We start from the raw sequence: 26,198 nt of genomic DNA on the forward strand, positions 1-26,198 counted from the left end.
TTAGCAAGTGCACAGAGGACTGTGTACCAAAGAAGTCAATTCATATGATCCCCAACCAGAAAATATGGATGAACTGGGAAATCCATTGCCTAACCACTGAATAACTTCTTGTACTGGATCCTCAAGCTTTAGTTTCTGCTTTTAAGCCAGAAGAAGCAGCACAACCTGATAGTCTGATTTACCAAAATGCGGGATGGAGCAGTTAGGCGTCTTTGATTCACAAACAATTATGATTATTTTCTCCAAAGCTACTTCGCATAAATTTTCCAAATTCTCTGAAGAGTTGGATTAATTTAGTAACTCCTACCTTGTTTTTGATACTGTGCTATAATGAATCAATACCTTCACCTCTGTTAATCATCATAGCCACTTGAGTTGTTCATTAGTCACTGGGAGTTGATACTGTTGCTGTTACATACTCGCTTGCACAGGCATCTCCTTATCTAACACAGTTACCGGAAACAGGTCAAATATGCTTTCTTCTTTTGCTACTTTGTCCTCATTCCCCACTGACTGAAATCAGTTTCTGGTTAAGCAGAGTCTTGATATTAAATGTGTTCAACCATATCACATTCCTCCATAGCCTTGTCCTATCCCTGTCTTGCTAATCCCCTCCCAATTCCATATCACTCCGGGATATCTGTGCCCCTTTTCTTCTAATCTTTTTAATATTTTTATTTTCTTTACTCATTATAAAATGACTGTGCTGTCAGATGTATTGCTCTGAATGTTGGAGCTACCTCCCTGAACCTAGCAGCCAGTGAACTCCTTTTCTGTGTCATTAAAACCAACCAATGCTTTCAGTCATCCCCGACCAACTCCTTTTACGTTGAAGTTAAATGTCAGTGTTCACTGCTGTGATGAAGCACCTCGGGGAAGTTTTATTCATGGTTCCATTGTAATGCAAGGTTCCAGTGCTAGAAAAGCTAAAAGGTCTAAAAATTGATAAATCTCCTAGCCCTGATGGGCTACATTCTAGAGTTCTGAAGGAGGTGGCTGAAGAAATAGCAGAGGCGTTGTTGTGATCTTTCAAAAGTCACTGGAGTCAGGGAAAGTCCCAGATGATGATTGGAAAATTGTTGTTGTAACCCCCTTATTCAAGAAAGGATCAAGACAAAAGATGGAAAATTATAGGCCGATTAGCCTAACCTCGGTTTGTAACATCCATCGTTAAGGATGAGATTTCTAAATTCGTGGAAGTGCAGGGTTGGATTAGAACAAGTCAGCATGGATTTAATAAGGGGAGGTCACACCTGACAAACCTGTTAGAATTCTTTGAAGAGGTAACAAGTAAGTTGGACGAGGGAAACCTAGTGGATGTTATCTATCTAGACTTCCAAAAGGCCTTTGATAAGGTGCTTTATGGGAGGCTGCTGAGTGAGGTGAGGGCCCGTGGTGTTCAAGGTGAGCTATTGGCATGGTTTGAGAGTTGGCTGTCTGACACAAGACAGTGAGTTGTGATAAAAGGTTTATCTTCGGAATGGCAGCCGGTGACCAGTGGTGTCCTGCAGGGTGCAATGTTGGGCCACAGCTGCTCACTTTCCATATTAATGATCTGGATGAAGGGACCGGGGGCATTCTGGCGAAATTTGCCGATGATATGAAGTTAAGTGGACAGACCGGTAGAAAGATTGAGGCGAAAGTGAGGACTGCATATGCTGGAGATTAGAGTCAAGAGTGTGGTGCTGGAAAAGCACAGTAGGTCAGGCAGCATCTGAGGGGAAGGAAAATTGACATTTCAGGCAAAAGCCCTTCATTCCTAATTTTTTTTTTCATCTCCTCAAATGCTGCCTGACCTGTTGTGCTTTTCCAGCACCACACTGCAGAAAGATTTAAGTAAAAGCAATGACTGCAGATGCTGGAAACTAGATTCTGGATTAGTGGTACTGGAAAAGCACAGCAGTTCAGGCAGCATCCAAGGAGCAGTAAAATTGACATTTCGGGCAAAAGCCCTTCATCGGGACTACAGGCAGAGTGCCTGAAGGGTGGAGAGATAAATGAGCAATTCAGACAGTTCAGGAGAGTGTCCAGGAAATGGCTGAGGAAATTCAGTGTGAGCAAATGTGAGGCCTTGCACTTTGGGGGAAAAAACGAATGCAGACATGGACTATTTTCTAAACTGAAAAAATGCATAAACCCAAAATACAAAGGGATCTGGGAGTGCTAGTCCAGGATTCTCTAAAGGTTAACTTGCAGGTTGACTTCGTGATTAAGAAAGCGAATGTTATGTTGTCATTTATCTCGAGGGTTGGAATATAAAAGCAGCCATGTGCTTCTGAGACTTTATAAAGCTCTAGTTAGGCCCCATTTAGAATACTGTGTCCAATTTTGGGCCCCACACCTCAGGAAGGACATACTGGCACTGGAGCGTGTCCAGCGGAGATTCACATGGATGGTCCCTGGAATGGTAGGCCTAACATGCAATGAACGGCTGAGGATTCTGGGATTGTATTAATTAGAGTTTAGAAGGCTGAGGGAAGATCTTATAGAAATTTACAAGAAGATGCATGGCTGAGAAAGGGTGGACGCTGGGAAGATGTTTCCGTTAGGCTCCACTAGAACCCGTGGGCACAGCCTTAGAATTAGATTGCCACTTTTGAATGGAAATGAGGAGACATTTCTTCAGCCAGAGAGTGGTTCGCCTGTGGAATTCATTGCCATGGAGCGAGCGCAGTGGAGGCCGGGACGTTAACTGTCTTCAAGGCAGAGATTGATAAATTCTCAATCTCACAAGGGATTAAGGGGTATGGGGAGAGTGCGGGTAAGTGGGGTTGAAATGCCCATCAGCCATGTTTAAATGGTGGAGTGGACTTGATCTGCCAAATGGCCTTACTTCCACTCCTATGTCTTATCGTCTTATGGTAATATATATCTACATGATTCCCAATGCCTCTTGGAGGTATTGGAGCCTTTGTCAGGCTTAAAAATGGAGAGATCCCCTAGTCTAGATGAATTGCATCCCAGGCTACCGTGGGAGATGAGGCAGAAAATAGCAGGGATTCTGATATAAATTTTTAATTCCTCTCTGGTTGGTCCATGATTGAGATATATAAGATTTTGATGGGTATGGACAGGGCGAATAGACAGCAGCTGCTCCCCTAGGTTGAGGGGTCAATCATAAGGGCACATGATTAGGGTAAGGGACAGGAGATTCAGAGGGGGTTTGAGAAAAAAAATGTTTTCACTCGAAGATGATGGGAATCTGGAATGTGCTGCCTGGGAAAATAGTGGAGTCTGGAAACATTGCAACCTTCAAAAAGATTTGGATGAGCATTTGAAGTATATTCAAAATATGGAGAAAGTGGGTACAGAGGACATGAAGGTCCTGGACCGCCTCCATCGCCACTCCCTCATCACCCAACGCCTAGAGGAAGAATGCCTCGGGACCGTTCAACCCCAGGGCATCAATGTGGACTTCACCAGTTTCCTCATTTCTCCCTCCCCCCACCTTGTTCCAGCTCAGCACTGTCCTTATGGCCTGTCCCACCTGTCAATCCTCCTTCCCACCTATCCGCTCCACCCTCCTCTCCGACCTATCATCTTCACTCCCACTTCCATCCACCTATTGCACTCTCAGTTACCCTCTCCCCAGCCCCACCACCCCGAGGCTCCTAGCCTCATTGTTGATGAAGGGCTCCTGCCCGAAACGTTGATTCTTCTGCTCCTCGGATGCTGCCTGACCTGCTGTGCTTTTCCAGCAACACACTCTCTCGATTCTAAAATATGGGGCAAGTGCAGGAAATTGGGATTTGTGTGCCATTGATGATAGTTATTTTGGTGCAGACCCGATGGGCCAAAGGGCCTTTTCTATTCTATTCTATATAATTCTAAGACACTTCTGCTCTCGTGAGGAGGAATATGCCATTCAGCCCCATAAGCCTGCTCTAACATTCATCATCATGGCTGGTTGTCTACCGCAATATCATTTTCACATGCCATCCTGTTTCCCTTGATGTTATTAGTATCTGAAAAGCTTTTGACCCATGTGCTGACTTTATCAATCCCCTTCTTGAAGAGCTGTTTTCCTCCATAATATGATTTAAGGCTTTGTGGGCAAATCTGACATGACATTGAAACAATATGTATCATTGACACAATATTAGGACATATCAGTTGATACAAAAAGACTGTTATTCAGTGTAAAAATGTTTTGAGATCATGAAATCTATTGTCCTGTAGCTGAAACTAGCCGAGGTCTTTCATAGCTCGGTTACTCTTCATGTTCGAAGTCAGAGTCAAAGGTGAAATCCCTGATTTTCTCCTCCTCAAAAATGGGGCTATAGAAGCGAAGATGAGATTGTGGACATTCTAGCTCAATGTCATTTGGTTTATTGAGAGGCACTATTTCTGTATTCCCAACATTTCTGCAGGTATTATAACCAAGTGAAAACGTTAATTGAAAATTCGATTTTGTTTGTAACATTTCGCGTTGCTTTGTGTGCACTAATTAATATTAATATTAATACTTTGCTCCTGCTTCCTCAATAGATCCGGATTGACAAATTGGTGGACAAATGGTCTGGCTCAATCGAAATTGGTATCACCATGCACAACCCAAACAACTTGGATTACCCAGCAACAATGACCAATCTCCGTTCAGGTCAGGAGATAATTTTCTGTTTTATTGTCTTTGCATCCTCATAAACTTCAACACTGGGAATCTGTTAAAATCTATGCAATCTTTCCTGTTCCAATGGAAATAATCCCATGTCTTAAGTCTCTTTCTTTTGTTTTTCATTCTATCCTTGAGCTCAAGACTCTAAAGTTTTCCTTTTAATGTTATTTTCTTGGTGTGGTCTTCCTTGGTAAGACCTGCATTTTGCTTTGTATTCATTTGGAGGCCAGCATTTGTTGTCCACCAGATGGTGTTATGCCAGGGGACAGTTAAGAGTCAACCACATTGCTGTGGTTCTGGAATCACATGTAGGCCAGATCAGGTACAGGTGGCAAATTTTGCAAATTTGGCAAAATCTGTGAATCAGATAGGGTTTTTATGACAATCGACCAATAGGTTAGCTTTTTATTTCAGCTTTTCAATTGAATTCAGATGTCACCATCTACCATGGTGGGATTCAAAACCCATGCCCTCCCACCCAAAAATGGGGTTTTTCTCTGCTCATCCAGTGACATTTCTCACTGTGCCACTATTTCCACCATTTACTAGTCCCTACCTCGAAGGGATGATGGTAAGCTACTCTCTTGAGCTGCTGCACTATATTTCCTGCATTGCTGATCGGACATTCCAGGATTTTGACCCAACGCCAGTGAACCATTGGCTCATGCCTTTTCAGGTCAGAATAGTGCATGACATGGAGGGGACTTGTGATGTTTCAGTGTGCTTGCTGCACTTGTTGCCTGCTAGGTGTTACAGGGCCAGCTCTTTTGTTTATGACCTTCCCACCATCAAAAGGTCAGAAGTGGGAATGTTTGCTGATGACCGCTCAACATTCAGAGCTATTCAAGAGCCCTCAAACTAAAGTAATCCATGTCCAAATGTAGCAAGAGCTGGACAATATTCAGACTTAAGCTGACAAGTGGCAAGTAACATTCATGCCACAGGATTGTCAGGCAAAGACCATCTCCAACAAGAGAGAATCTAACCATCTCTCCTTGATATTCAGTGGCATTTCCGTCATTGACTCTAGCACTATCAGATTACTGTTGACCTGAAACTGAACTGGATTAGTCATAGAAGTATTGTGGATGGATGAGCATGTCAGAAGCTTGGAATACTGTGGCAAGTAAATCACTTCCTCTCTTCCTAAACCCTGTGCACTATCTGGAAGGCACGTCAGGAGTATGATGGAAATCTTCCCATTTACTTGGATGTCTGCAGCTTAACTATCACTCGGGAAGCTTGACTCCATCTAGTTCAACGCAGCCCATTTCATCACCACGTCTACAAACATTCACTCCCTCTCAAGGTTTCCAAACCTGTCACCATTTCCTCTAGAAGGACGAGGACAGCAGATACAGGGAAACACTTGCTATCCTGAACTAAAAATACATCGCTGTTCCTTCACTGTCTCTGGGTCAAAATCATGCAAGTCCCTCTCTCATGGCATTGTTGGCCTACACCAAATGGTTGACAAAACTCCCACCTTTCTCTAGGGTGCTATAAGTAAGCAATAAACACTGGCCCAGCCAGCAACATGCTCATCCCATGAATTAATAAAATAATGAAGCAGAAAACAATGCTGTCTCCTTGTATTGGAATAGAATAGAACAGAATACCCTTTATTGTCACGCGTACTCCAGTACAGGAGTACAATGAAAAATTTTTACAATGGCTGCCTCTAATGCCACCATCTTAGGTACAAGTACCAAGACACAAATCTTGGATATAAAAGAGAAAAATAGTAGCATTCCTTACAGTGTCTAAAAAATAAGTTAGAAGTAAGATAGTTGCAGCATAGTTAAAGGATTGTCATTCGAGTCCTGTAAGGGATTTCAGATTGACATGACATTGCAGCAGCTCAGTGAGCACATGGTCTGACTGCCCACGCCCAGATTGCAGTTCAACAACAGTCCCACTCCGCACCGGTGCTCCGCTCAGAATACTGTTGAAGAGTCATACAGCGTGGAAACAGACCCTTCGGTCATACCAGTCATAATCCCAGACTGAACTCGGCCGACATGTCTGCTCTTGGCGCATACACCTTAAGAAACCTAAAAGTAAATCTAGAAATAAGCCTGAATCTCAGGAGCAGTTGCAAGATTAGCGGTACTCTCTGTCCAGTGGTGAAACTAACACTGTGTCGCTTCCAAGCAAGTATTTGCCTTCTCATTTCAGAAGCTGAATACTGTTGGTGCATTGTGGGAGCTGTGGCTAACCCTTCTTTTCCCATTTCAGGGACAATTATGATGAGTGGCTGTGGAATTCTGACCAATGGGAAGGGCACTCGAAGGGAATATTGTGAGTTTAGCCTGGATGAACTGCAGGTAAGTTAAACTGCTTTTCTCACAGCAGTGGGCCAGTGGAGGGGGAGGCCATAAGCAAGCGCTAGCAATAGTCACTAATACTTCCCATTAGGAATGCAAGAGAAGTGGTAAGAATAGAGATTTTGCTGCAGGGAGTGGTTGTAGGAGACATTGCACATGTACTTAACATTCCATATGGGGGAGAAAGAAACTGGAGGATCCTTTGATATTATCGGCTAGAGATCATTTGCATGTACCATTTGAGACAAATAGTCGGTCTGTCTGTGCTATGCATTCTATGTGCACGCCTCCCCATTTCTAGCAATGAGAATCTGGGAAACAAATAACTCGGCCTCTTTTGTCTGCGTCAAAAGTTGAGATGTTGAAACGAATCAGATTCGATCCCCTTGGAGTACCGATTCAGTAGTGGGTGGAGGCAGGAGCTGGGGCTCCACAGTGGAAGAGGAAAAATCAGCTGATACCCATCCTTTCATCATCCAGTTTGTTACTTGAATGTAGCAAGGAGATTCTCATGCTTGAAATGGAACAGCCACAGACAAAATTCCCAAGTCCATGTCTGGCTGGAAATTGTTGCTTGGGTTTCTTGGTCTCTTGAAGTAGTTTACACTGTCTTGAGCATCCTTTCCTTATATCCACAGGAAGGAGATCACATTGGACTCATGAGGAAATCCAATGGGGCTTTGCATTTTTATATAAATGGCATCGATCAAGGTAAGACCCTCCCTGCTGCTGTTAACCTGTGGTCAATTTGATCCCAGAATCCTTGCTTAGCATGACTGGGGTAAAAATCTAACTCTGACAGAGAAGTAAATACACAGATCAGTCAAAGTAGCTGTGTGGGTTAATAAGGCCATTTTGTAAAAAATGCAAAACACGGTCTACCATTTTTTGGGGGTGGGGGGGAAATCAGAAAATAATTATCTGCAACTTGTGTTGATCCTTTGCTAAGGCTATACTTGTGATACTGTGTTCAGCTCGCCATACTGAATCTGAAAAAAGATAAGCATGGTACCAGAACTGAGAGATTCTCCCAGTTGTACTGATGAAGATGTTAAAAACTGAGATTTTAAAAATGTAAACACAGAGAAATGCGTCCAGTTATAGGAAGAGCAATAGGTCGAGAAGATGTAGATAGATTGATGAAGGCTTGATGGGCCAAAGAGCCTCTTCTGTGCTGCCTGTGTTTCCACTTGAGCAGGAGACCAGTGCACTGCAATGTTCTCAACTTGCATATTCTCCTCATTTTGCAAGAGCCGAGGGACAGCTCTGGTGCATTGCAGAGATAAGTTCATAAGAAACAGGAGCAGAATTAGGCCGTTCGGCCCATCAGATCTGCCCCACCATTCGATCATGGCTGATATGCTCCTCACCCCCATTTTCCTGCCTTCTCTCCATATCCCTTCAACCTGGTACCAATTATAAATCTGTCTAAGTCCTTCTTAAATTTACTCACTGTCCCAGCATCCACCACACTTTGGGATGGCAAATTCCACAGATTCACAACCCTTTGAGAGTACCCCCCCATCCCAAAACTATGACCTCTTGTCCCAGAGTGCCCCGCAAGAGGAACCATCTGCTCCGTGTCTATTTTATCCACCCCTTTTATCATCTTGAACACCTCAACTTGATCTCCCTTCATACTTCTGAGAGAGTACAGGCCGAAACTGTTCAATCTCTCTTCATACGACAATCCCCTCACCTCGATCTCGTGAGCCTACTCTGAGCCGCCTCCGATGCCACTACATCTCTCCTCAAATAAGGGGACGAAAACTGTGCACATTGCTCCACATGCAGTCTCACCAGTGCCTTGCATAGTTTCAACAATACTTACTTCCCTTTATATTCTATTGCTTTAGCTATAAGAACCAACCCTCCATTCGCTTTCTTTATTCTCTGCGATACCTGCATGCTAGTTTTCTGTGACTTATGAATGAGTACACCTAGATCCCTCTGCACCGGAGCACCCTGAGGTCCCCCCCCATTAAGATAATAGGTCGTCTTCCTATTTTTTTCGACCCAAATACATGACCTTCCACTTATCCACATAAACTCCATCTGCTGCATTTTGGCCCACCTTATTTCCTCGTTGCAGTTCTACTTCCTCATTGCAGTTTACCGTCCCACCTATTTTTTGTGTTGTCCACAAATTTGGCGATAATGCCATCTATCCCAGTATCCAAGTAGTTAATGTAGATTGTAAATAGCTGGGGTCCAAGGTCTGAACCCTGTGGCACCCCAGTAGTTACATCCAAAAAGAAACCCATTTATCCTGACTCTCTGTTTCTTGTCCGTTAGCCAGTCATCTATCCAGACGAATAAATTACCCCTAATCCCATATGATCCAAATTTGTGAATTAACCTTTTGTGTGGCACTTTATCAAATGCCTTCCAGAAGTCCAGATAAATTACATCTGCATCATCCCCTTTATCCACTTTGCATGTTACATCTTTGAAGAGATCCAGCAAATTAGTCAAGCATGATTTGACCTTCATAAAACCAAGCTGACTCAGATGGATAGTGTTTTGACTTTCCAAATGTCCTGATATTGCTTCCTTGATAATTGATTCTAACACTTTCGCAACAACTGTGAGATAAAGATATTTGGGAGAAAGAATAGAAGCGATAAGGTGAGATGAAGGGGTGATGGGAGGATTTGTGGACAAGCGTTGTGCCAGTCCACCAGTCGTCAGTGGAGCAGGAAAGATAATAACATAGTAAAGAAATCCTTCCTGAAGAAGGGCTTATGCCCTTAACGTCGATTCTCCTGCTCCTTGGATGCTGCCTGACCTGCTGCACTTTTCCAGCAACACATTTTTCAGCTTAGTTAAGAAATCAGACTTCTTAATTGAATTAAATAGATGAATGGGAAGGTCAAGCTGGAACTGTATAAAACTGTAATAGGGTGGCACAGTGGCTCAGTGGTTAGCACTGCTGCTTCATAGTGCCAGGGACAAGGTTCGATTCCAGCCTCGGGCGACTGTCTGTGTGGAGTTTGCACATTCTCCCCGTGTCTGCGTGGATTTCCTCCAGGTGCTCCGGTTTCCTCCCTCAGTCCAAGCATGTACAGGTCAGGTGAATTGGCCGTAGTGTAAGATGCATTAGTCAGAGGGAAGTGGGTCTGGGTGGGTTACTGTTCAGAAGGTCGGTGTGGACTTTGTGCCGAAGGACCTGTTTCCACACTGCAGGGAATCTAATCCAAAAAACACAAAGTTGACTCACAGTTGGAGCACTCTGTGATTCTGGGCCTCTGGGTTACTGATCTTGTGACAATACCACTGCGCCACCATCCAACCCTTCCATTAGAGAGAATTTGAACAAATATTTTCGCCCGGAGCATTGAGGAGTGTGGAGAACACAGCTTAAGAATGGTAGAGTTAGAAATCCTTTCTTCCATTTAAAAAGAAACTTACAGCGGGTACGGATCCAGAGCTGGAATGTTGGCATATGCTGAATAGCTTTTTTTTTGGCTGCTAAAGATATGATTAGACCACTTTCTGTGCTGTCCTTTATCTATAATTCTTTAAAATAGTGGCCAGGACATTCATTTGCATCCACCCAAGAGGACAGCAATAGCTTTGACTCAATGCCTCCTCTATCTGGTCTTTTGAGTGATGCTGCTTCCTCGGCATTGTCCCTGAAAGTTTCAACCTGGCCTAAGCACTCGGTTTCTGGATCAGAGTTTGAACCCATAACCTTCTGGCTGGGGTGAGGCTGCTACCAATGGACCGAAAGCGTGGACCTGACTACGGTCATCTACTGTGTCATGCTGAGATGCAGCCCTCTCCGAATCTTAATGCTGTAGGTAACTGGTGTGTAAGAGTTCCGAGCAACAGGCTGCCCATTTCTGCGTTATCCTAGAATATTCGAGTATATCAAACCATTTGGCCCCATCATGCTTATACTTTTCAGTAGAAGTGCCCAGTTTAATCCTCCTGCATAACTAAAGTTGCCACTTACCTGAATTGTTCACTGCAGCAGATCGGGCCCTGTTCCAGCATCGCATCTGGGAACACAGCATCCCCTGAGAGTTCACAGAAGTGCCAACTGATGCTATACTTTTAAATCCTGAAGGGATGTTAGAACCTCTAACCTTCAGATTTGGAAGGAAGAGTCCTGCCACTTTGCTACACTGATTGTGATAAGCAGCAGTTCACCTGGGATTAGAGGCAGAGTCTCTCTCTCTCAAATTTCAGTCACCAAAACAAAACTCGTGTTGCTCTGACTGAGCAACTTACCAGAGCATTGAGTGTGAAGTTTTTTTTAACCCCTGAACTTCTCATCAGTTTTGAAGGTGTGGTCATGGTAACAGCCCTGTTTGTTGGTTAGTTGTCCTTCAATGCTTTCTCTACAGAGGTGTCTTGCATTTTCATGGCCTCTGCAGTCCGTTGAGTGAGGTGGGACTGGAGTCACATGTACAGTGGTTTCCCTTCCCTGAATTGATTATATTTTATTCTGTCATATCCTCTCTCTCTTCCCCATCTTGCTGTCTCTCCCCCTCAACCATTTCTGTTTCTTGCTCCATCTCCTGTGCACGCTCTTCCCATCTCCTGCTGTTCTACCCATGTCTCACTCTCCTTACCACTGTTTCCTCCTTTCCCCCCCCCTCTCTCTTTCTATCTTCCTCTATCTCCCATCTGTTTCTCTCTATCTTGCTTACTCATTCTCCCTCTATTTCTTGCACCCTTACACACTTTCCCCTCCCCCCCCCCCCACCCCAAAAACCACCACCTTTTCTCTTCACTGCCTCTCCCATTTTCTGTCTGTCTGTCTCTTGGTCTCTTCTCTGTCCCCCTGTCTCTTACAGGCGTTGCTGCAACCCAGACTCTGCCCACTGTTTATGGAGTGGTGGATCTCTATGGCATGGCAGTGAAAGTGACCATTGTCCACAACCACAACCACTCCGACCGGCTGCGCAGGAACAACGCCATCATGCGGGCTCTGTCACCAGACGTGGGGCGGCGAGTATTTGACTCGGGCGACACTGAGGTAGAGCGGCTGCTCTTCCATCCCAACTGTGGGCAGAAGGCAGCGATCGTGTGTGATGGGAGGACAGCACTGAGGCCCCAGTAAGTAAGCAAGAGGAATTGAACTGTGCAGTACCTGTCTTGGAAGTGTGAGATGGAGATAGTGTGGAGACAGCTTTATTTTGTATCTAACCCCATACTGTACCTGTCCTGGGAGTGTTTGATGGGGGCAGTGATGAAGGGTTTATGCCTGAAACGTCGACTGTCCTGCTCGTCAGATGCTGCCTGACCTGCTGAGCTTTTCCAGCACCGCAATCTTCAACTCTGACTCTCCAGCATCTGCAGTCCTCGCTTTCTCACAGTGTAGATAGAGCTTTACTCTATCTGACCTGAGCCGACCTAGAACTGGGAGTGTTTGATAGGGACATCATTGCGGGAATTTTTATTCTGTATTTAACCCCGTGCTGTACATGTCCTGGGAGTATATGATTCAGTCAATGTAGAGGAGGTCTTACTCTATGTCTAGCCCACTCCGTACTTGTCCTGGGCATGTCCAGACCCAGGGGACAGAATTTTAGAAAATTTGAGACAGGCTTATCGTGGTGATGTCAGGAAGTACTTGCTCATACAAAGGCAAGCACAAATCATGGAGTCCTGTATATTCATAGAATCATGGAGTCACACAGCATGGAAACAGACACTTCGAACCAACCAGTCCATGCTGACCATAATCCTAAAATGAAGTAGTCCCACTGCCTGGCCTTGGCCCGTATCCCTCCAAACATTCCTTATTCAGGTACTTATCTAAATATATTTTCAATGTTGTAACTGTACCCACACCCACTATTTCCTGTGGAAGTTCATTCCACACACTGACCACTGTGTAAGAAAAATACTTTCTCTTCGCATCTTGAAAATAGTCTTGAAATCCCCCACTCAAGGGAAACAACACTTGCCATTCACCCTATTTGTACCACTCATTATTTTATAAACCTCTATAAGGTCATCTCTTGACCTCCTGTGAAGGAAGTCCCAGCCTATCCAGCCTCTCCTTATAACTCAAGCTCTCCATCCCAATACCATCTCTTCTGAACCCTCTCCAATTTAATAATATCCTTCCTATTAACATGGAGACCAGAACTGGACCCAGTACGCCAGAAGAGGCCTCACCAAGGTTCTGTACAATCTCAACATAATGTCTCAACTCTAAGACTCAAAGGTCTGAGCAATGATGGCAAGCATGCTAAATGCCTTCTTAACCACTTTCTGTGTGATGCAAATTTCAAAGAATTATTTATCTCGTCCTCTCGGTCTCTCTGTACTACAACATTACCTTAGGCCCTACTTTGTTTTAACAAAATGCAGTTTGTCGATTCAAAGAAAGGTAAAGAAAAGATTGAAACACATTTGCGTGGCCTCCTTCTGTATCTTCAGAATAGAAGAATGAAAGGTTAATGATTGTACTGGAGCTGCAATGAAGTAAAAGATGTTCCGGTCTGGTCACATTTCCCAGTCCGTGAAAATCCATTATTGAGGTTGAAGCAGACTTGAAACTGTTTGAGTGTTTTAATTCAGCTTCACGATTTTATTATTGCTGAATTTTTCTCTCACAGTTCGGTTTCCACGCATACATAACTCAACTTTCAGAATCCTTCCAGTTTCTCCATTGGAGCCTCTTTGGGTTGCAACCGAAACGTTGGAGTGGCAAACTCCAAGATTCAAGGTTCAATCCAGGGGCTGATAAACAAACTTGGGGTCGGTGTTTTCGAAGTGGGGGGAAAGAATGCTGCATTGTCTTCGGTGCTCTCTTTTGGACAAGATGTTAAGCTTTCCTGATCTTCATTTGACGTGATCTTTTCAAATATGAACAGGAGACTCTTACAAAGTGCCCTGAGTCAAAATGTACCATTCAATCAACATGTCTTTAAACGCAGCAGATTACCCAAAGATGTTCAGGTTTGTGGGATCTTGCTGTGCATTGTTTGACAGCTGTGCTTCCGACTTTACAACTGGCAACCTGAAAAGGATCATTTCAATACAAACTATTTCTCCCCAGTGTGTTCACACCATTGCACAAGTGTTTCATTTGAATCATAGAATCATGCAGCACAGAAACAGACCCTTCAGTCCAACTTGTCCATGCCGAACATAATCCCCAACTAATCAAGTCCACCCTGCCCATATCCCTGCAAATCTTTGCTATTCACTTATCCATCCAAATGTCTTTTAAACATAATTGTATGCACATCTACCACTTCCTCAGGAAGTTCATTCCACACACAAACGACACTCTGTGAAAAAAGTTTGCCTCTCATATTTTGTTTAAAATCTCTCTTCTCTCACCTTAAAAGTATGCCCCCTAATCTTGAACTCCCTCGTGCTATCTATTTCTTTATAACTCAAACCCACATTTCTAAGTCGAGTCATTGGCTGTGATGCGGTGCAGAAATCATTTGAGATAACTGAATCCAACACAGAGCAAGATTAGAGGGGTGACCTTCCTCACTCACCTCTCCCGACCCAGTTCTATTCCTCTATGAGTTCAGTGCAAATACCTTGCCCAAGACTGAGATGAATTTAAGATGCCTCTCTTCAAAGAAACTGGGATTATCCTGTTTCCTCATGTCCACAAAACACCAGAATCTATCGGTACTGAGGAGGTCAGTGGGGGACAGATCACACAGCCATTCATAGTCTCATGTTAGCATACCTAGTAATCTTGTCATTCTTTCTCAACAGCGCGACAGATGACTTCAACCACGGTGTGGTACTCAGCAACCGTTCCCTCAGGAGCAACGAAATCTTCCAAGTCCGTATTGACAAGATGGTGGACAAATGGGCGGGATCCATTGAGATTGGCGTGACCACCCACAATCCTGCTTATCTCCAGTTACCATCAACCATGACCAATCTACGTTCTGGTGGGTTTTCCTGGGTCGCACAATCTTTTACTTGACGCTCTCCCATTCCTTTCCTTGTCACAATGTCCCTCATGCAATCCCCTGATGTTTTAGCCCTTCGTCCCATCCCCTCCTGCGCCTCAATCCTGCCCCCCCACGCCCCCCAACCCTTTCACCCAGAACTCCTCATCCTCCCACCTCTCTCCTGTGCGTTCTCTGCAGAAACTGTCTTTGGATTGCCAACTGTTCCTAGAGAACATCCTGGATATGTCCAGCCACCTATCTGCCTGCCCCTGGCAGATGCAGGTCTAACTTGTCACAGAGAGAAAAAAGCTGTTACTTTTCCCTTTTCAGGTACTTGGATGATGACTGGTAATGGTGTGATGCATAACGGGACCACAATTCTTGATGAGTACGGACACAATCTTGATCGACTGAAGGTGGGCTTATTCAGTGTTATCATGTATTACTGCAATTGAAGAGAGCCATGTCTCATTGCTCGTTAGTGATTTTTTTTCTGAATAAACGATCCTGCACTATCCTTACATCTCTCAACTCCCATGTTATCCATAAATCTATCAATCTCTGCATTGAAAGTGCTCAACAACTGGAGATTCACAATGCCCTGCTTTTGAGAATTTAAAACGCGCATGGGCAGTATGGGGCAGCACGGTGGCTCAGTGGTTAGCACTGCTGCCTCATAGCGGCAGGGACCCAGGTTCGATTCTAGCCTCAGGCAAGTGTCTGTGTGGAGTTTGCACATTCTCCCCGTGTCTGCGTGGGTTTCCTCCGGGTGCTCCGGTTTCCTCCCACAATCCAAAAATGTGCAGGTTAGGGTGATTTGGCCATGTTAAAATGTCCCTTAGTGGTAGTTGTGTTATTCAGGGGTAAGTATCGGGTAGGGAAATGGGCCTGGGTTGGTTACTGTTCGGAGGGTCAGTGTGGACTTGTTGGGCCGAAGGGCCTGTTTTCACACTGTAAGGAATCTAATCTAAAAGTAGGAACAGGAGTAAGCCTGCTACACCGTTCTGAAAGAAAATGGTTAATATGTACCTCGGTGCTATTTTTCTATGCTATCTCCCTGTCATGCATATATTTATTATCTTGAATCACAATGCTTTGAGTGAAGTGCCTCCCTGCCCCAGGTGGAAACAGTCAGTCAAAGAAAGTGACCAGTCACACATGACATGCACACAGTACAGGTGCAGACAGTATACATGCTCACAACATACACACGCATAATACATGCCACAAAAACACCACCTCAATAGCCTTGACAATCCAGCATCTGATCTCTCCAGTCCTCTAAGAATTTTATGTTTCAACTGAAGTAAATTTGTTTTAGCAACATAGAAGTAGGAGTAGGCCTTTCAACCCATCCATCCTGTTCTGCCATTTATTGCATTCATTTATTGCTGATCAAACGTTTCAGTGGCTTTTACCCACAGTACCTCCATGACCCAAAGTGCATTGGTAATTAGAAATCTACCAACCTCCACTTTAAACAGGCTCAAAGACCTGCATCTGTCAGTGGCAGTTGCACAAACTTCTGGGGTACCGAATTGGAAAGTTTCATCGCATTCCTGCTTCCCTTGTATCATCTGATGAATTAAAATCATTACATTTGATCCTGACTACAGAATCATTAATACATACCGTGAACAGCAGGAGCCCAGGTAAGGATCCTTGTGGCACCTCGTTAGCCACAGCCTGCCAATACAGGAATGATCTATTTATTCATAATCTTGTCTGTTGACCATTTATTAATCCATGCCAATGATCTCCTGGCCCCTGTCTTTTAGTTTTGCTAACCAACCTCCTGCGGGGTACCTCAATTTTGTTTGTTACATCCTCAACAGTACTCGAACAAGATTAGAAATAGAATAGCAATAGAATCCCTCCAGTGTGGAAACAGGCCATTGGGCCCAACAAGTCCACACCGACCCTCCGAAGAGTGTCCCACCCAGACCCACTCCTTATTACTTTACATTTCCCTTGACTAATGCATCCTGAACACTATGGACAATTTAGCATGGCCAATTCACCTAACCTGCACATCTTTGGATTGTGGGAGGAAACCCACGCAGACACGGGGGGAATGTGCAAACTCCACACAGACAGTCACCTGAGACTGGAATCAAACCCGGGTCCCTGGCGCTGTGCGGCAGCAGTGCTAACCACTGAGCACCCCTTGCCCTGTGGTGGGAAAACACAACCATGTTGACTGTGCCCAGTCTGATCATTCTTGTCCAAGTTTCCATTTATCACATTGTAGATTTTAGCATTTTCCGTACCACTGATGGAAGGCTGACTGATCTGTAGTTCCCTATTTTCTTTTCCATGCTCCTTTCCTAAATGCTGGGAGAACAGTTGCACGCTTTCAATCTGCAGTTTTCATTCCAGAATCATGGAAGGTTTTTGGGATGTAATTGATTTTTCAGAATATTATTATATCCTCACACAGTGCCTTAGCACTGGCAGTCAGACAATGCAGTGCTCCCCCAGCACTGACCCTCAGACTGAGCAGCACACTATTATGGTTAATTACTAATTAAGCATATTGGTTGAATGATAAATAACAGGTAAACAACACTATACGAGCCCTTGCAATGGAAGCTGATGGAGAGGTGAAAACATTTAACAGGTATTTGACAGTCAGGTTGGGGGCATGTATGCCACCTTCTTGGTAATTGCTGGGACCAAAAAAAGATAGGTAAATGGAAGAAGAGTGAATGCTGTCTTTTTGCCCCCGCCTCCCATATTACTTCCCATTCTAACATCTCACCTCATTCTTCCTCTACTATTGGCTGGACAAGGCAGGAGACACGGTTGGTGTTATGCGCAAGGATGATGGAAGTTTGCATTTCTTTGTGAACAACGTAGACCAGGGTCTTGCAGCATCTAATGTACCATCCAGTGTTTATGCCGTGGTGGATCTGTACGGCCAAGCTGCCCAAGCCACTATCATCGATGATATAGGTGAGTGTGTTTAACTCGCCTTGGCTATGCTTGAACCTGCACCATTTTACCAAACCCAGCACAGTTGGTGCTCCTCATGTCCTGCATCCCCTTCCTCCTTCTGAATCCATGGAATTTCAAATGGGATTTCTTATTGAGTTTGTCTTGCACCTCAAGTATTTCTCAGGTCCTAAGAACAGGAGTTGGTCATTTGGCCCTCTCCACCATTTAATGAAATAAGGGCACATCTTCTCAACTAATTCTACCTGCTCTGCTTGAATATGCAGTACCTTTATTCTCCTACAGCCCAATTCTTGATCTCAGTCTTGACTGTAATCACCAATTGAACATTCATCAATGCCTCAGGTAGAGAATTCCACAACTCAAGAAATTTCACAGAATCCCCACAGTGTGGAAGTAGGCCATTTGACTTATTGAGTCCACACTGCACCTTTAAAGAGCATCCCACCCACATCCACTCTCTGTAACCCTGCATTCTTCATTTCTAATCCACCTAGCCTGCATATCCCTGGACACTATGGACAATTTAAACTTGGCCTATCCACCTAACTGCCACATCTTTGGACTGTGGAAGGAAACTGGAGCACCCGGAGGAAACCCACATAGATACATGGAGAATGTGCAAACTCCACACAGACTGAAATTGAACCTGGGTCCCTGAAGCTGTGAGGTGGCAGTGCTAACCACTGTGCTGCCCAGTTTCTACCCTTTTCAGTCCAAAATGGCTCATCCTGAGATGGTTCGAGACGCACTGGCCTGTGACTTTTAAGTCTTTAGGCATCATAGTACAGATAGAGGCTATTCAACCCATTGAGTCCAACCCTCCAAAGAGTATCCCACCCTGATCCACCCCCACCAATCCCCATAACCCTGCATGAACCATGGTTAATCTGCTGAGCCTCATCTCTGTCAAGCCTTCAAGAAATTTTAACCAATTCATCAAAAACACTTGTTATAATCCAGAAGGTATTAGACCTACTTAATTAATTATCTCCTCAGAGGACAAACACTCATCCCAAAAATCTATTCCGATACTGTAACTATCCTTGTAGCCCGTAGTTATCCAGGTCTCCTTGCCTGTGAGCATCATGCATGTGTTCTCAGTGTTCAAGTCAAAACTCATCACAACAATTCCAACACTAGTAACTAACCTTCCTCCAAATAGGGCAACTCCTCACCTCCCTCAGTAACCCTCTTTCTGTCTTTCTAATTGATCTGCACTTCCATCCTTGTCCACATTGTCCACTTTCATCTGCGCACATTGACTCAAACACCCGTATCAAATAGGATGAGAAGTAGGCCCTTGAGCCTGCTTCACCAACCAACAAGATCGTGGCTGATCTGTTTGTGTTTCCAATTCCTATTTCTTCTTCCCCCAACCCCCTTTCCGGTTCTTCTTCCAGTCTCGTCTCTTTGCATCCTTCCTCTTGGATTCTCCATACTCTCACATTTTCCAAGTATTTTTTAATAACTGTAAATACTCAACTGCTGTATGTCAGTAATGTGACAACAATGGATGATTGAGGAGAGAATGGTACGTGTGTGAAATTACTATTTGATGAATCTGGTGAGTCTGTCTGTCTATCATTGATCGATTATGCATCAGCCTGATCAGGCTTCATGAGTGATTGATCGATCCTGCAGCAGTCTGATTGGGCTTTGTGTGTGCTTGATCAATCCAGCATCAGTTTGATGGGGGAGATGTGTGCCTATCTCTATGGATTGTTGACACAGGGGTGAATCTCCCTGGGAGCTGGTGACCTGTCGGAGTACTTGTCTCTGGGGGTTGGTGATGTTGGGGCCTGTGTCTGGGGTTGATATCATTAGTGTTTGTGCATGGGGTGGGACCATCAGAGGGCGGGGTGTCTGTGTCTGATTTCTATTATTTTGTTTCCCTGCCCAGATCTGCCCCCTCTGCCCGATGAGCCTTTGGATGGCAACAACCAGGTCTCTCCCTGCAGCCTCTTTTCACTGACCCCCAGCAATGACCTCCGCTTCCATCATCTCCATGGCAACAATGCTGTGATCACTAATGGTGGCCGCACTGCTTTTCGGCAGAACTGCCGCAGCGAGTTCAATGATGCCATTGTCATGTCTAACAGGTAAAGCTGCAAACCGCAAAACACAGCCCCAGACAGAGGAATTTACAATAATAACTATCTGTCTAGCACCTACAGTATAATAGTTGTTTCTTAAGAGAAATGCCTGACACCAAAGCTCAGATTGAGACATCCGGGAAGTCTAGGCAAGAGCTTGGTTTAAAAGAAATTTAGTGTTTGAAGGAGGCATGATTTGGAGATGCCGGTGTTGGGTGTACAAAGTTAAAAATCACAACACCAGGTTATAGTCCAACAGTTTTATTTGAAAGCACTAGCTTTCGGAGCGACGCTCCTTCATCAGGTCCTTCATCAGCGCTCCGAAAGCTAGTGCTTCCAAATAAACCTGTTGGACTATAACCTGGTGTTGTGTGATTTTTAACAGTGAAGGAAGCAGATTTAGGAAGCAGATTTAGAAAGAAGATTCTTCAGCTTCAAACCTTGAGAACACAAGAGTGTAGAGGTCTCGAAGTGTGAGGCTGGAGGTGGTTACAGGGTTAGGAGGGCTGAAAGAGGTTACAGAGATAGGGAGAAGTATAGGGGTTCAAGAAGGCTAAGGAGATGGGGTGACAATAATAGGGAGGTGTGTGGAAGCTGCAGGAGATCATAGCATCAAAGAAGTCTACAGCACTGAAAAAGGCCCTTCAGCCCGTCATGCCTGCGTTGGTCCAAAACAATCATCTAACTATTCTAGTGACCATTTCCCAGCACTTGGTCCATCATCTTGTTTGTCTTGATATCACAAGCGCATGTCCAAATACCTCTTAAATGGGATGAGGGCTTTTGCTTCAACCACTCTTAGAGACAGTAGGTTCCATATTCCCAGCACCGTCTGGGTGAAAAAAAGTCTTTCCTCACATCTTCTCTAAGCCTTCTGCCTCTTTAATCTGTGCCCCCCCCCCGACAAACGCGGTTCTCCATCAAGGGGAAAAGTTTCTTCCTATCCGTTCTATCTATACCCCTCAAAGGTTTTGCATTCCAAATACCTGGCTTCTCAATTTCCTCTGCTCAAAGAAAAACTATCCGAGCCTGTCCAATCTGTCATCATATCTGAAACTCTCCAGCCCAGGCAACATCTCTACTCACAGTAGCTGTGGCCTAACCAATGTTTTACACAGCGCCAGCATAACCTCCCTACTCTTAAATCTGTCCCTCAGCTAATAAATGACTTAGACTGAGGTGAACAAAGTTAAAATCACACAGCACAAGAAGGATCACCTGAGGAAGAAACAGCACTTTGAAAGTTGGTGCTTCCAAATAAACCTGTTGGACTATAACCTGGGGTGTTGTGTGATTTTTAACTTTGCCAGCTAATAAAGACTAATATACCGTATGGGGGCGTGTTATTTTTGACAAAGGAGGCAGTCACTACAGACATGAGGGAGGATGTCTGAGCATGTTCTTCAAATGAGGCCATCTAGGTAGAGCATTGAAATAAAAAAGGATTGCTCACTTTGCTGGGATTATATTAAAGACCTCCCAAAAGAGGGAGGTAGAGGAGCAAAATGTAGACAAATGACAGAGGTGCAAGAGCAGTAGGGTGTTCAGGGGATTCTATTCGGGGATGTCAGCATTGCTAACATGAGCTGGATCTGCCTTACTGTGAAAGGATGAGTTGGGGTGGAATTTAAAATGAATCCAGGGGAAGTTTTTGTGCCAGTGTATCGCAGTACTGAACCTCATCTTAGGGAATGAATTCACTCAAGTAGTTGAAGTCTCAGTGGGCATTTTTAAGATAGTTACCATAACTCTAAGTTTCAAAGTCATCATGGAAAGGGATAAGGATAGTGCAGAAGTTGAGTCTAAATTAGGGAAAATCCAATTTCAACATCATTAAACAGGATCTGGCAAAGATAAACTGGACACAGCTACTTACACGTAAGTCTATATTTGAAAAGTGGCAGTCTTTTAAAAGTAATATAGTGAGAGTTAAGGATCAGTGTCTTCCTCTAAGAGTGAAGAGAAAGGCAGCAAGTCCAGGGAACCCGAGGCATCTAGGGATATTGGAAGTTTAATAAAGATAAAGAAGGACACACATTTTAGTTATACAGCATTGCAAACTGTGGAAGTCCTACAGAAGTATAGAGAGTGGTGAGTGGGTGTGCTTAAAAAGAAATTAGGACGGCAAAGGGGACCACAAATTATCTTTTGCTGGTAGGATTGCAAAAAACCCCAAAGCATTTTATAAATATATTAAGACCACAAGAATTACTAGGGGAAGAGTGAGGCCTGTTGGAGACCAAAGGGACAATCTGTGCATGGAGCTAGAGGATGAGGCTTAAATTAATATTTCTCATCTGTATTCACAAAGAGGAAAGACATTGCAGCTGGAGATTTCATTTGGGATGGTGAGGTTCAAGAGCATGTTAACATTAGTAAGGAGGTATAAGATGTTTTAATAGGCGTAAAGTGCATAAATCCCCAGAGCCTTATCATATGTATTCCAGGCTGGTTTGGGAGGAGATTGCTGAGACGTTTAATACTTGACTGGCCAAAGCTGAAGTGTCAGATGACTGGAGGACAGCTAATGTTGCTCCTTTGTTCAAGTTGGGCAGCAGTGATAGGTCAGGTAATTACAGACCTGTTAGTCTAACATTAGTGGGAGAGAGATTCTTGGAATAAAATTCTGAGGGACAGGATTAATCAACTCTTAGAAAGACAGGGATTGATCAGAAATAGTCAGCACAGATCTGTTGGAGGAAAGTCCTATTTAACTAATTAGGATTTTGAATATTTGGTTTAATATATTGATAAGGGTAGTGTAGGTACATGATGAGGCCTTTAACAAGGTCCTACGTGGAAGGCTGGTCCAAAACGCAAGGGCCCATGGGATCCAAGGCAAGTTGGAAAACTGGATCCAAAATAGGCAGCTAAGGGTGATAGTGGAGGATTGTTTTGGTGACTGGAAGTCTGTAATCAACGGTGTACTACATGGATCAGTGTTGAAATGCTACTTGTTTGTCATGTACATTAATGACATGGATGTGAATGTAGATGGTGTAATTATTAATTTTGCAGATGGCACCTAAATTGATGGTGTTGATAGTGAGGAGAATGATCTCGGATCACAGTCTGATATTATCAGCTGGTTAATGGGACAGAGTAGTGACAAATGGAATTTAATCCTGATAAGTCTGAGTGCATTTTTAGAGGTCTATTAATGGAAGGATTCACAGCACGAATGATAGGTTCATTCAGGAGTACTGAGGAACAAATGGAACTTTTGTTCAGTATTTCCATAGATATCTGAAGGTGTCAGCACAGGTAGATAGGATGGTGAAGAAGGCATACGGGATGCTGTACTTCATTGGCCAGGTCACAGAATATCAGAGCAAGGAAGTCTTGTTGCAACTTTATAAAACATTGGTTAGGCCACAGATGGTACTGAGTGTAACAATCAGAACTGCACAATTGGAAGGGCATGAGTGCAGAGGAGATTCAGCAGGATTGTTGCCTGGATTGAAAACTGTTGTGAAGGGAGACTGGGTAGGCTGAGTTTGTTTTTCCTGGAGCAGAGTCATCTGAGGAGGGATCGGTTTTTGGAATACAAAATTGAGAGATGTAGATAGTAGAACATGACAGTCCTTTTCCCCCGTGGCAGATGTGTCTAAGGTGAAGGGCGTACATTTAAGGTGATGAATAAGTGGTTCAGAGGAGATGTGAGGAAAAGGTATTTTACCCAGAAGGTAATGGAAAAATGGAATGTGCTGATTGGAAAGATAGTGGTGGCAGATGCCCGAGAAACATTTAGGAAGCAGCTTGATGACCATTAAAATGCCAGGGCGTGGTATGGACCAAGTGCGGGTAAGTGGGGTAAGTATTTGTAAATCGTCATCATCATGGTGGGCCAAAGGTGTTTCTGTGCTGTGTGGCTGTACAACATAGATGCCTTTTATAGAGTCATAAAGTCACACAGCATTTCAACAAACCTTTGGTCCAACCAGTCTATGCCAACCATAATCCCAAATTAAGTTAGTCCCACCTCCCTATGCTTGGCGTCTACCCCATCAAACATTTCTTGTTCATGCACTTATCCAAATATCTTTTAAACATTGTAACTGTAGCCGCATTGGCCACTTCCTCTGGAAGATTAGATTAGATTAGATTCCTTACAGTGTGGAAAATGGCCCTTCGGCCCAACAAGTCCCACCGACCCTCCGAAGAGTAACTCACCCCACTTCTGACTAATGCACCTAACAACTATGGACAATTTAGCATGGCCAGTTCACCTGACCTGCACAACTTTGGAACTTAGGAGGAAAAAGTGAGGACTGCAAATTCTGGGGATCAGAGCTTAAAAATGTATTGCTGGAAAAGCACAGCAGGTCAGGCAGCATCAAAAGGAGCAGGAGAATCGACGTTTCGGGCATAAGCCCTTCTTCAGGAATGAGGAGGGTGCGCCAAGCAGGCTAAGATAAAAGGTAGGGAGGAGGGACTTGGGGGAGGGGCGTTGGGAATGCGGTACCTCCTTCCACCTACCTTTTATCTTAGCCTGCTTGGCACACTCTCCTCATTCCTGAAGAAGGGCTTATGCCCGAAACGTCAATTCTCCTTCTCCTTTGATGCTGCCTGACCTGCTGCGCTTTTCCAGCAACACATTTTTAAACTTGGGAGGAAACCCACACAGACACATGGAGAATGTGCAAACTCCACACAGACAGTCGCCCGAGGCTGGAATCGAACCTGGGACCCTGGCGCTGTGAGGCAGCAGTGCTAACCACTGAGCCAGAGTGCCGACCATTGGGCACTCTCCATGTTAAAGAAGTTGCCCTTCCTATCCTTTTAAAATCCCCCTCCCCTCACCTGAAAAATATGTCTGCCTTGAAACCCACAACCGCCCCCCCCCACTCTAGGAAAAAGGCACCTGCCGTTCACCTTATCCATGCCCCTCATTATTTTATAAACCTCTGTAAGGTCACCTCAACCTCCTCTGCTGAGTGAAACAGGTCCCAGCATCTCATTATAACTCGAACTTTCCATTCCAGGCAACATCCTGGTAAATCTCTTCTGACTGCTTTCCAACTTCATGTAACAGGGGAACCAAGACTGAATGCTGTACTCCAGAAAAAGCCTCACCAGTGTACTGTACAACCTCAACACAATGTCACATTGTCACAACTGCTATGCTCTATGAAGGCAAGCGTGCTAAACGCTTTCTTAAGCATCCTGTCTATATTTTTACTGCAAACTTCAAACCCCTACACTCCAAAGCTCTACTTTTAATTGTGTAACTCCTGCCCTTGGTTGTTTTTCCAAAATGTAATACCTCATATTTATCCAAATTATACTCAATCTGCCACACTTCAGCCTATTGACCCAATTGGTCAAGATCTCTTCGTTAGAGTTATAGAGTCTATAACTTAGAGTTATAGAGTCATAGAAATGTACAGCATGGACACATGCTGTTCGATCCAACTCGTTCATGCCAACTGGATATCCTAAATTAATCTCGGCCCATTTGCCAGCACTTGGCCCAGAACCCCTTTTCATATACCTATCCAGATGCCTTTTAAATGCTGTAATTGTACCAGCCTCCATCATTTTCTCTGAGGAGAAAGTGAGGACTGCAGATGCTGGAGATCAGAGCTGAAAATATGTTGCTGGAAAAGCGCAGCAGGTTAGGCAGCATCCAAGGAACAGGAGAATCGATGTTTCGGGCATAAGCCCTTCTTCAGGAATAGTCAACATTCAGCCCTGAAGAAGGGCTTATGCCCGAAACGTCGATTCTCCTGTTCCTTGGATGCTGCCTGACCTGTGCTTTTCCTCCACCACTTTCTCTGGCAGCTCTTTCCAGGCATCACCCTCTTTGTGCAAAATTTGCCCCTTAGGTCACTTTTAAATCTCTCCCCTCTCATCTTAAACCTATGTCCTCTAGTTCTGGACTGCCGCACCCCAGGGAAATGACCTTGTCTATTTACTTTGTCCATGCCTATTATGATTTTGTAAACCTCTATAAGGTCACCCCTCAGCCTCCAACACTCCAGAGAAAACAGCCCCAGCCTATTCAACCTTTCCTTAACCTCCTTCACTGTTCACTGTACCACTAACTATGGTGTCATCTGTCAGTTCAACCATGCCTTCTATATTCTCATATTCAATATTCTTTTTACCCACCTTATACCTTAAGGAACTGGTGTGCATTATCTTCAATACTTCCAAGGTCTTACCATTCATCATGTATTCCCTGGCCTTGTTTGTCCTGCCCAATTGCTTCACCTCACATCTGTCTGAATTGAATTCCGTTTGCCACTGACAAGCCAATCTAACCAAGTGTCTATGTTCTCCTGTAATCAAAGGCTATTTACCACCCTACCAG

General features: G+C 44.2%; 1 protein-coding gene across 5 annotated transcripts in view; it reads left to right on the forward strand.

Moving 5' to 3' along the window:
- neurl4 (neuralized E3 ubiquitin protein ligase 4) overlaps positions 1 to 26,198 on the forward strand; it is a 133,419-nt gene that overhangs the window by 33,528 nt on the left and 73,693 nt on the right. For all 5 annotated transcript variants that reach the window (XM_072591513.1, XM_072591515.1, XM_072591512.1 and 2 more), the window contains exons 4-11: positions 4,489 to 4,600; positions 6,854 to 6,942; positions 7,581 to 7,653; positions 11,748 to 12,009; positions 14,647 to 14,828; positions 15,162 to 15,247; positions 17,624 to 17,786; positions 19,690 to 19,888. In XM_072591513.1, the coding sequence (XP_072447614.1) occupies positions 4,489 to 4,600; positions 6,854 to 6,942; positions 7,581 to 7,653; positions 11,748 to 12,009; positions 14,647 to 14,828; positions 15,162 to 15,247; positions 17,624 to 17,786; positions 19,690 to 19,888 (1,166 nt within the window). The remainder of the gene's footprint in view (positions 1 to 4,488; positions 4,601 to 6,853; positions 6,943 to 7,580; positions 7,654 to 11,747; positions 12,010 to 14,646; positions 14,829 to 15,161; positions 15,248 to 17,623; positions 17,787 to 19,689; positions 19,889 to 26,198) is intronic.

This window comes from Chiloscyllium punctatum, chromosome 21 (genome assembly GCF_047496795.1).
Source record: "Chiloscyllium punctatum isolate Juve2018m chromosome 21, sChiPun1.3, whole genome shotgun sequence".
In the NCBI taxonomy this organism is placed as follows: domain Eukaryota; kingdom Metazoa; phylum Chordata; class Chondrichthyes; order Orectolobiformes; family Hemiscylliidae; genus Chiloscyllium; species Chiloscyllium punctatum.